The following is a 12,465-nucleotide window of genomic DNA, read 5'->3' as shown; positions in this document are numbered from 1 at the left end:
TAAAATGATTAAGCAATTGTCGAGGACAATCTGAGGTTTACCAAGGATTGGTTGCTCATGGACAGTTGGAAGTATGGTGTAAATTTTGGAAGGACCATATTGACATATTCTGAAAAGGGCAACTCTTGTTCAGAAGTGATAGTCAAAATGGGAATATGGAAAGTGGAAGTTATTCTTCAAATCTGTGTAAGATTAGAAAACTTAATGCAAGAAGGATGTTTAAAGGAATGTACTTTGAATGTGAGACTCTGTTTCCATGGAATTGATCTCCATTGGAATACTTTGTAATGTCTGTAGCCAAGTCTTTGTGACTTTTGTGCATAGTCATTACAAGAGGATCATTGCATATAAGTTTAGAATCTAACAAATTTCAGTAAATGGAAAAGAATCTTGTATTCTTACATTTATCATAAGGATTTGGAATTGTGAAATGAGCATCATTGAAATGTTGTCGATTAATCTATTTTACAAACAAAGGACCATAGGTAAACATAGTGTGCATTCTTGGAGCATGGGAAAACTATTGTTTTGATTCAAGTATAAAGTTGATTATTCGAAACATTATACAATGAATAATGAGTAATCAATATGGTGATTAAATAAAAGGTGTTTTATTTACTTTCACAAATATTGGGGCCATATAGGATTAGTATTATTCTTGTATTTCACTTTGCATGTTTTGACTTCCCGAATAACTAGGTTATTCAAACCATCCACATTCGATCATACTTTGGACGTAGGTATTGAAGCAATACTATTATGAATGGGTCTGTAGTATGTCTAGATGTTTTAGACATAGCTGCAGTATTCGTGAGTGCTCCTGGAATAAGATTCGAGTATTGGATTAATCCCACGCTCATTAGAATCACTTCATGGATTTTATCACGACTGATCATGAGACGATAATATGTTATATTCTTCAAACCTAGAGATATGATTTGTTGACTATGAGTTGGTTGTACATTGATTGTACGAAAACGCATCAGTAACTTGATGTTATAAAATGTGCCTTTGTGTATGATTCAACAAGTAGTTAGTACAAGCATATGAGTCGAAGTTTATCCATTCCTTTTACCCTTGGAGGGAGAAAAGCGATATCTGTGGGGCCCCTCGATGATTTAGTGATGACAAACGTAAGTGCTAGGCCGGGCCTGGACTGTTTTGATTTGTTCAATTAGTCGGTCGTCATAAATCGGAAATCGGGAAACAACAGATGGACAAAAAGAATGATTATAATCCATGTCTCAGTCCATATGATATCTAGAATGGAGGAATATATGATCCCTTATCTAATGGACATGTCATTGACTAGGTCAGAGTTCGATAGCGGCTTTTAAGAGCTACGATTGCTAGTCGGGTTTTGGAGTCATACTTGCAATAATAGTTTTAGACTTATCCAAGTGGGAGACTGTTGGATTAGATGTCTAAGTCCATAACTATTATTGGTATGTACTTGACCCAAGAGTAGCATGGTCCATTTGGGTTGCATATCATCAGAACAATTTGTTAGGATGGATCTTGAGAGAAGGTTATATATGATTTATTAATATATTATAAGTTATAATATATTAATATGAAATAATATGTTTTAATTAGTATTGATCAAGAATTAATTTGGAATTAATTTAGTGATCAAAAGAGACTAATTAAATCTATGGGGACTAATTATGGTAATTAGTTATATTTATATGTATTGGGCTTATGATTCATGTTGGACCAAGTTAATGTATGGATACATAAAGAGTTGGGCCACATGAACCATGGATCATAAAACCCATGGGTATGGATTTGGGTTATACCCATGACCCTTGGAATCCACCACATATAAATATGTGTTCCTTTGCCCAAAATGGCCACTTGTAGAGAGTTGTATGTACTTGGAGTTCATCGAGGTTTTTGGGTGCATGGAATTCTCTCTCAAGTTCCACCTTTGTTCATGATGTAGTGTGACTTCATTTGAGGCTTCCACACTATTGGGGCTAATCTCTTAAGGCCAAATACATCAAGACTTCAAGCTACATAAAAGGTATGTTACCCTAACTAGTATCTTGTATGCTATATGTCAATTGCATGCTAGTTATAGGCTTAATACCTTGGAAACACCATTGCATGTATAATTAGTGAAAACATAGATCCAAGGTATTTAGGATTGTATGTGCACCATAGGATGTTGTAGTATACAAAAACCATCACCCATAACCAGGGGTAGGTTAGGCACCGAGATATGCCCGACAGTATGATTATGTATGCTATTATGTGGTAGGGTAGGGGTGAAATAGTCCCCATAACCAGTTGAAAGATACAGAAGGTGTATGCCAGCACACTGATATGCTAGGCGGTTACCGGTTGAAAGAGACCGAAGGGGTAGGCCAACACCCTGATATGCTATGCGGTTACCGGTTGAAAGAGACCGAAAAGGTAGGCTAGCACCCTGATATGCTAGGCAGTATGTTATTGTATGGTATGTGGTATGATGGGGGAACTCGCTAAGCTTTATGCTTACGGTTTTCAGTTTTTGTTGCAGGTACTTCTAGCTCGAAGGGGAAAGGGCCGGCTTGATCGTATCGCATCACACCATGGATTTTCTGCACTAGTGATTTTGGGATTATGACTCTGATGATGATTTTACATGTATCATGGATTGCACAACTAAACTATTTTATGTTTTCATGGTTTTGGGAAAAATGAAATGGTTTGTTTTATGATTGTTAAACTTAAAAATGAAATTTTCGGGTTGTAATTTAAGGGTGTTACACCATAATTATGGCACCCAGAAGACGATCGACAAGCACCCTCATCCACCTTGTCGCACTTTCCACAAGTGTGTCCCTTCCGGTCCCCAGATCTGACATCAGCGGTCTTAAGCCGCTTTGGCGTAGGTTGCGACTGCACCGGGGCCGGCCTTTGCTCCCTCGTCTGCAAATCAATCTCAATCTCACGCCGCCTAGTGGCCTCCTGCATCTCCAACAATGTACCATAGCGTTGAGTAGAAACAAACTGCCTGATCTCCGTCTTAAGCATGCTCAAGTAACAGGTCATCTGAGCCTGCTCAGATGCAGCAAACTCAGGACAGAACATAGCCCTCTCGGTGAACATCTTGGTGATCTCCGTCACCGTCTCAGAACCCTACCTCAAATCTAGGTTCTCCTAGGCCAACATCTATCGCTCCACCAACGGCACATAATGGGACCGGAACATCTCAGAGAACTGCTCTCAAGACACAGTAGCTCTCTACTTAGCAAAATATGAACTAGTAGAAAGCCTCCACCAATCCTTCGCTCTGGTCCTGAGAAGGTTCAGAGTGCACCTGACCTTCTGGTCAGCTGGACAACAACAAGTGAAGAGACATCCCTCCACATCAGATAACTACCTCATGGCGATGATCGGGTCCTGCACCCCATCGAAAGTTGGGGGCTTTGTATTGTCGAAGTACCGATACTAAAAAACCCGACCCGATCCAACCCCTACAGCCACAACGACGGCAGTGGCTGCAACAGCATCAATCTCAGACAAAGCAACATAACACTCATCAAAGTACTCAATCATGGCGGTCTTAATAGACCGAAACATCTCTGGCAACTGAGATCGTAAACGAGCAACAACCTCCTCCTGCAGGATCTCCCCGATCCTCTCATCCAATGCAGCTGACTCGCCCTAACGACCAGCTCCTAATCCCGAACCGGATCCTGCCTCGACTCGACGCATAGTCACCATACTGAAAATAATCCAGGAGGATATTAGATAACACACATATCATAACGGGGAACCAACTCCCAATAAATCCCTAAGGGTTGTGACTTCCTTGCTACGCGTACGGGTCATGTGCTTTCGGTAGTATTGGCCTATACTACCTTCCACGCCTACCCGTATTTGTCTTATAGGATCTTCACAATGCCCTAACAATACTCTCTAGCATAACCATACACTCAATCCTCACTCCCTGATGGAAAGGCTAACATCTCAAAACTGGCCGGCTGACCCCACACTACTCATCCATGAAACTTTCACCAGCCCTGTACCACTCGTGTATGCTAGCCATACATAACACTGGACCCTATAGACAGTCGAATATTTGATTCTACCCTAAGTCCTTCATCAAACAAGAACAGGAAATAAGGCCAGACCAAACATTCTTAGGCTATAAAATCTTAGTTATGCATGACCATGATGCATACACTAACCAACTACAGTAATGATGTCATTTCCATTAGAGAAGAACCATAAGCTATCAGACATCATATAATTAGGCAATTCTATCATGCAAACTCCTGAAGATCCCTATCCTATCGCTAGCATGCTGTTATAACATATCACAATATCAAATAACAGTATGGTATTTTGGGGTCTACTTACTGACTCCGGCTGATCGTACACATTACATCCTCCTTGATTATTTTGAAAACCATTTGAAAAATCTTTTTAAAAATCTTTTTCCTTAGTTTGCGACTGGATTCACACGAGTGTTCCTACAATTCACTCAAACCAAGGCTCTGATACCAACTTGTAACATCCATAAAATTCATGAAAAATTTAAACTTTTAAAATGACCCGAAAATCATTATTGTTTACAAATAGTTTTCAAAATAGGTTCAATATCAGAGTAATCCCAAAATCATGAAACAAAACATGAGGAGGTGCACGATCACGCCTTTGCCTTCCTGCGATCCTCTGAGGTACCTGAAACATAATCCAAAACTGTAAGCCCAAAGCTTAGTGAGTTCCCCCGATATACCAATACACAAACAAATAGCAAAAATATAATAACAACGTGTAATGTGTCAATAGCTAACTGACTGGATTACCTCTGAGCCCACAGCATAAGTCTGGCTTGCCCCCTGGGCCCACAACTTATGTTAGGCTTGCTCCCCGGCCTGATCAGTCCTCGGAATGAATACCACTAAGCCCTCAGTACGAGTCTGGCATGCCCTTCTCGGCCCTCAGCTTGTATCTGGAATGCTCATGAGCCCTCAGTATAAGTCTGGCATGTCATCCCCGGCCTTCAACTCATATCTTGCTTGCTCTAGGGTTTGTTGTCTACAACACGGAGCAGTACAACCTCAACCCAACTCACACAATATGTCGACATATAACAGTGTTGGGTCATATGGATTGCATCAATTGTTTTATTACTTAGCCCATGTTTTGTATAGCGGGTTGGGCCTGTCCACCCGGTTATTTATTATTAGGGTTTAGCTATTTAAAGTGCATGCACGCACCGTATCTAGTATGAGTCTAAGTTGTAAACCCTACACAGCCTTTACAGTAGCAGTTCTTCATCGAGCTCTTCTAAGGCTGTGCTTATTAATCATTCGAGACAACTTGATCTTATTTCTATGTTATTGATTCATTACCTATTTGAATCTATTCGATCATTCTAGTTTTATACTCATCAATTGGTATCAGAGCAGGAGACTGTGTAATCCATACACATCTCTTCTGTTAAAAGAGTTATTAGGGTTTCCGCTTTAATAGGATCTGGAGTCTGACGTCTTCTTCGATTTCATCGTTTACAGACGTTGAATCTTGATCTTTATTTTACCCTAAACTCAATCTTAGGTTTACACATCTGCTTCTTACAGGTTTTTATCAAATCGACAACATGCAGCCTGACGATTCTCACGTTAACTCAATCAATCTTTCAAGCGGTATTGGATCTACAACAAGGATCCCTATTTTGTTTCCAAACGACTATGAAGTGTGGGCACTGCATTTTGAAGATTACGTGCTAGGGCTTGAAGATAAGGGTTCCTTGATATAGGATGCAATTACCAAGGAGACATCTGCTCACACAGGAACAAAAAGGGTTATTAAAACTCAAGCTGAGTATAACGCTCTACTTCTTGATGTTGATAACATACCACAGGATGAAAAATACAAGCTAATCAGCAATGTCAGAGCTATGAGGATCATCCGCTTTGCTTTGCATCCCGACACGTTTCACTTGGTAAGCTCCTGCGAAACTGTAAAAGAAATATGGGATAGGCTTAGGGAACAATACTCAAGCGACGCTGATCTTGAACATTCCATCCATACCCTGTTACTTTCGGAGTTTGGCGCTTTCGTTCAGAAATCTGAAGAGAATCTGGACCAAACGTTCAACCGTTACAATCATCTCTTGATCATGATGGTGAAGCACAAGATTAAACGTGAACTAATAGAGAAGAAGGTCACGTTCATGAACGGATTAAGGTCTGAGTGGAAAGTTGTGGTGTCGACGGTTATAGCACACGAGCAGTTCAAAATTTACTTCTTGGCAAAGCTGGTTGGTATTTTGAGGTCACATGAGGATGAAGTGACCAGTGAAGGAAAAGTCGTTTCTAGCATGGGTTCGTTAGCTCTTGTGGCAAAGGGAAAGAAGGTCGCTGATGATGGTTCGGAGTCAGATCTCTCCAATTGTGAACACTCAAAGGAAGATTATGCTATGATGGTATCCAACCCTAATAGGTTCGCAAATAAGAATTTCGGTCGCAACAAAAACCGAAACTGGCAGGGTAGGTACAGTTCTAAGAAAGTGAAAGATGAGAGTGCGAATAACTCTCAAAAGGAAGAAGTAAAAAAAGAAAAGAAGCTTGTAGGGGACTCCGGCTATGACTGTAATTATTGTCATGGAAAAAATCATCTAGTAAAAGAGTGCATGCTAAGATGAATGAATGAGAAGAAAGAAGAGGATGATGATGAGACTTATTTCCTCAGAAAGCTGGAGGAAATCAAGAAGAAGAAAAATGTTGATGACGCTAAACCTGCTTTAATTGTGCAGGAACAGGATGATGAGTTTGGTAGAGTCGAAGTGTGGTCAACTGACTCTGAAGACGAAGAGGTTCGTATACCAACTCATGGGAGAAGCTTCGTGGCGAAAGAAGATGGTTCACAGTTCAGTGGAAGATTCTTAATGGTGAGCAATGAAGCTTCGAAGCTAAGAGGATATGCTACAGATGACGAACGTGTCTCCGACAGTTGTTTCGCTGCGAAACCTGTCCCTGAGCAGATCAGTGAGTGTGAGAAGGTGATAAACAAGGTACACACCATTCTTAAATCTTTAAATATTCATGTGTCTCAATATGAAACTGAAATAGATGATCTAATGTATACAGTATCTAGTTTCAGTGAAAGTTTAAAAAGAACCCGTTTGAATAATTCTAACTTAGCCGATCAACTCGGCAGGGTTTCGACTAAAAGTGAAGAGATGCGCATGTGAATTGAAAAGTTGGAGTTGGATTTGTCTAGGTCTTGATTGTGAAATTGGAAAGAAATTCAGAAGATGATTTTGCCCAATTACATCTTCGAAGCTAAAAGACTTTATTTTAATATTACCCAGTTACATCTTGATTGTGAAATTGGAAAGAAATTCAGAAGATGATTTTGCCCTTTCTTGAATTGAAAGAGGACGAAATCGATGCAGATTGTTACAGGTGTGAATCCATTGTCTCATCTGAAGAAGTCTCGGATGCTTACAGAATATGACTGGACAAAATTGAATCTTACATATAGTCCAAAGATCAGAAAAATATGTTGAAACAACTTTTGGATGAAAATGAAAAAGAGAAAATTAAATCTAATACTGTACAGAAGTTTAACTCATTAAACACTAAGTTGAGTTCAGAAAATAAACTTAATGTTTAAAATACATCTGAATTCGATGATGACAGTGATATAAGTGAAATATATATGGAGGATGAGGTTGATTGCTCTGAATTTGTTAAAAGCGAACCTGAACCTGCGAAAGTCTCTTCACAAGCGAAACCTAGGAATTTTCCACTTAATATGAACCCCATCAAAGGGAAGCCTGCCATCTGCCTACTTACGAAAGCTTCTACAGATGACAACTAGTTGTGGCACCGAAGACTCTCACACCTCAACTTTAAAGACATCAATAAACTTTTTCTTGTTGATCATGTATGAGGGCTTCCACTCTTGAAGTTTGATAAAGAACATCTTTGTGCAGCCTGCAAAATGGAGAAGCAGAGCACGAAGAGTCATCCAACAGTCGTGAATACGAAAGTTATAGAACCACTTGAACTCTTGCACATAGACCTTTGTGGTCCTTCTACAATTGAAAGCATTCGTGGTAACAATTATATTCTTGGAATTGTTGATGATTTTTCTAAATTTACATAGGTGCATTTTTTTAAGCAGAAATCAGAAGCCACTCCCAACCTCAAGGATTTCATAAAGCAAATTGAGATACAACTGCGAAAGCTAGTTCGTAACATTCGCATTGACAACGGTTTGGAATTCAAAAACCAAGTGTTTGAAGAATTTCTAACTGCTAAAGGAGTAACTCACAATTTCTTGGCTCCTTACACTCCTGAACAGAATGGGTTCGTATAAAGCTGAAATCGATCTTTGTGCAAAGCTGCGAGAACCATGCTATCATTCGCGAATCTGCCACTTTACTTCTGGGCGGATGCTATAGGAACTGCCTGCTTTACACAAAATCGATCAATCCTCAATAAGCGATGTTACTCCCTATGAGATTATAAATAATCGAAAACCTAATGTCAATTTCTTTCATGTGTTTGGTTCCAGGTGCTTTATCTTTAAATCCAAAGAGCAAAGGAACGAATTTGATGTGAAAGCCGATGAAGGTATTTTCTTAGGGTATTCTCTGACTTCTATGGCGTATAGGGTTCTCACCAAAAAGTCCAAAAAGATAGAAGAAACCTACTATGTCACATTCGATGACTATTATTTAAAAAAGCATCAGAAGAATGATTCAATCGAAGGAGATATTTCCCAAGCCGAATTCAGCTACAATTCCACTCTCCACTCTCTATGAGGAGTTCATGAACTTATTCGATGAGCCAGAAAAGGCAATCTCCTCGGAATCAAAAGCAGCTGACAACAAGGAAGACGAACTGAAGAAAATCATTGATGATGCTGCGAAAGATATAGAACAAGAGCCACCAAGTGCGAAAGAACCTCAAGCTTCAAGTACACCATTTCAGGGGGAGGTTTCAACTTCAACCTCCCCACCTGGTACACCTTTTCAGGGGGAGCATTCAACTCCTCCAGTGACTCACGAAAGTCCTCAACAGGGGGAGAATCTGATTCCAAAAGAAGATATACATACATCATTCGAGGGGGAGAATGAAAATACGAATGATGATTCAGATGTGTAGTCAGAATTTGAGGATGGAAATGTTGAATTAGATCCAACTTATGATCCTAATTACCCTCCGCTAGCCAAATGGACTAGAGGTCATCCAAAAACTCAAGTAATAGGAGATTCGTCTTCAGGAGTTCTTACGAGAGCACAACAACAAGCGAAGCGGACTACATTATTCTCTAAAGTGGAATATTGCATGTTCAACTCGTTTATCTCTAAAATTGAACCTAAAAATGTTCAAATTGCTCTTGATCATTCTTATTGGGTGCAAGCAATGCAGGAGGAGCTCAATGAATTCGAACGAAACAAGGTCTGGAGACTTATTCCCACACTAAAGGATGCATCTGTTGTTGGTCTAAAATGAGTATTTCGTAACAAGCTGGACAAAGAGGGAAATGTGATTCGAAACAAGGCGTGACTCATTGTTAAGGGATATTGCCAGGAAGAAGGGATAAATTAAGAGGAAACATTCGCACTAGTTGCAAGACTAGAATCAGTTCGCATCTTCTTGGCATATGCAGCACACAAGAACTTTGGAGTATATCAGATGGATGTTAAGTGTGCCTTTCTGAACGGGGAACTAGAAGAAACAGTATATGTGGAACAACAACCAGGGTTCATAAACGAAAAGTATCCCAATCACTGTTACATTATGGACAAAGCAGTTTATGGTCTAAAGAAAGCCCCAAGAGCCTGGTTCGAAACTCTTACTCGCTTTTTGAAACATGAAAACTTTAAACAAGGATCGGTCGACCCAACCTTCTTTCGCAAGAAAGATGGTGACCACTTGATGATTGTCCAAATTTATGTTGATGACATCATCTTCGGATCAACTAACCCCAACTTAACTGCTGAGTTCCGAAAGTTGATGGAAACTAAGTTTGAGATGAGCTCCATGGGTCCGATTAACTTTTTCCTTGGTTTGAATATAAAACAGAGTCAAGAAGGTATCTTTATCAACCAGGAGGCTTATACAAAGACCTTACTTGCTAAGTTTGGAATGGTGGGAGATTCGAAGGTGAAGGTTCCAATGGCATTTGGAACGAAACTAACACCGTCTCCGGACAAACCAGCTGCTGATATAACACTTTATCGACAAATTATAGGTTCATCAATGTATCTAACTGCTATTCGTCCAGATATCATGTTTTCTGCTTGCTATTGTGCCAGGTTTCAAGCGAATCCTCGAGAACCCCACATGAATGCTATTAAGAATATCTTCAGGTATCTCAAACGAACATCCTCGCTAGGAATTTGGTACCCATCAAGCTCATGTTTCTTTGTGCAAGCGTTTTCGGATGCTGGTCTCGGAGGTAGAGGTTTAGATCAAAAAAGTACAACGGGAGGATGTCAATTCCTTGATGGCAAACTCGTGAGTTGGCAATCCAAAAAGCAAACTTGCGTCTCCCTATCAACTGCTGAAGCAGAGTACATAGCCGTTGCCTCTTGCACTTCACAAGTCATCTGGATTCAAAATCAACTTCGTGACTATGGTATCAATATGAAGCGAATCCCCTTGTATTGCGATTCTGAAAGCGCCATTCGCATTTGTCACAACCCAGTGCAACATTCAAAGACCAAACACATCACACTGAGGTATCACTTCATCAAAGATCATGTGGAAAATGGAAATGTCGAGATACACTTTGTTAGATCCGCTGATCAGCTGGCCGACATCTTTATGAAAGCCTTGCCTGAACAAACCTTTAATCATATTCTTCAAGGCTTAGGAATGATTGAGGCTGAATCAGTACCGAAACTACCTTCGCATTAGAAAAGTATTGTTTGAGCTGCGAATAGGTGCGAACGTTCGTAGTAATTCGCAGACAATTGTTCATCCGCGAACACTAGTAGTGGCTCGTAGTCCACTGTTCATTTGAAGTTTCGGAGCTTCTTGTATACTTTTGTACATTTCGTGTATTTTTACTTATTTTATTTGTTTCTGTTTTTATTTCTTTTTCAGAAAATCGAAATTCCAATTTTTTTTATTTGTTTCTGTTTTTATTTCTTTTTCAGAAAATTCAATGTTTCAAAAATTTCTTCTTTGTGTTCTTATTTCTTTTTATGAAAACATCAAAATACCAAAAATATTACATAATTGAGCAGGTTTGAAGGCACATATCTTGGATGATGGAGCAGGTATATATTTCCTAATCTATGCACTAGTTTAGTGTCCCTAGAAGCATGCTGATGCATGTAGTCCGAAGCCTCAAAGACTCTATGTTGAATCCTTAATGAATCGATAATACCAATCATTTCTTCCCAATAAGGCTATTCATTCACATAAGTCATGAGCTACCTTACTCTTCTCATATTGAGTTAAGAGTTGACTGCTTGGTCACTTTCGCATAGCAGAGGTATATTTTTCTTTGGAACCACCTCCAACTACTTCTCCATCACTTTCACATTCATATACGTAACCCTTGAGACTCTCAGATATTACCATTGAGGTTTATGGTTACACAACATCTATGTTTATGATCTTAAATTCGTAATAACCACGATTTGAGTGAAACCCAAAATCCAACGCATATTTAAGAATTGACGGTGAACAATTTAAATGTTCTAGCTTTTTCACCAAGGAATTAACAGATGTCCACCTTCGTGGTCTGTACCTTGAAATCTCTTTTTATTTTTGCGAGATCTTAATGAAATGCTCTAGACCTAAGACATTTCTACCCATAAGATCCAATTTTTATTTTTCTTGAGATTTCTATCTTTATCCAGTCACATAAAATGATTCCAAAGCATACTTGTCCTTATGGCTACAATGGTCAGACAAGTACTTCATCCGAACGTTCAGACTTATATCAAGTTTCGTAGTTTGGTTGAAGAGAAAGCCACCCTTTAAGCTTAATGAAAAGAAACTTTTCACTGTTTCTCAATAAACAGATGATTGTAATTCAACGGGACACCACACAAGCACTTCAAAGTCTCTATTGATTGCGAAGGAAGAGATCGTTTCCCGGGATCCATCTGCTTCATGTCTTAACAGACATCACTATAATCCAATAGAATGATGTTGATTTATTTCTTTATCTTTTGCACACTCTCGCATGAAGATCCTTGTGATTTTCCAAACTCTGGTTCGTGGTACTCATGATTACTTTCAGTTTCGCAGAACAGTTGCTGGTGATTAATTGCGAAAGGTGTAACTGCATCCATTGCAAAAGGACGTAACTGAAACGGCATATTAAATGGATACGATTTGCTTTGGGCGCGTAAATTTCGAATCTGACGCCTGCTTTTCTGCCGCCTGACCCACGTAACAGTTGTCAGTCACGTCTTTTTAGGCGACGTTTCAGTGGTAGGGCGCAACCAACCGCCAAATTTCTCTCTCCTATCAAATGGTATAAAAG

General features: G+C 39.5%; 1 protein-coding gene across 1 annotated transcript; it reads left to right on the top strand.

Moving 5' to 3' along the window:
• The first annotated feature begins 10,136 nt into the window (after positions 1-10,136).
• LOC145164319 (secreted RxLR effector protein 161-like) lies at positions 10,137-11,174 on the top strand. Its single transcript, XM_079083049.1, has 2 exons — positions 10,137-10,702; positions 11,123-11,174. The coding sequence occupies exons 1-2, from the start codon at positions 10,137-10,139 to the stop codon at positions 11,172-11,174; spliced, it is 618 nt and encodes a 205-aa protein (XP_078939175.1).
• Positions 11,175-12,465: the final 1,291 nt, after the last annotated feature.

The sequence above is a fragment of the Lactuca virosa genome, chromosome 3 (assembly GCF_052849685.1).
Source record: "Lactuca virosa cultivar CGN04683 chromosome 3, Lactuca_virosa_CGN04683_v6, whole genome shotgun sequence".
Lineage (NCBI taxonomy): Eukaryota > Viridiplantae > Streptophyta > Magnoliopsida > Asterales > Asteraceae > Lactuca > Lactuca virosa.
The sequence above is the reverse complement of the archived record's forward strand: the minus strand, read 5'-3'. Positions and strand labels throughout refer to the sequence as shown.

Coding starts and splice junctions, on each gene's coding strand:
- LOC145164319 (XM_079083049.1), top strand. CDS start 10,137: ATGGCATTTGGAACGAAACTAACACCGTCTCCGGACAAACCAGCTGCT. Junction 10,703..11,122: donor ACCAAACACATCACACTGAG/GTATCACTTCAT, acceptor TTTCTTTTTCAG/AAAATTCAATGTTTCAAAAA.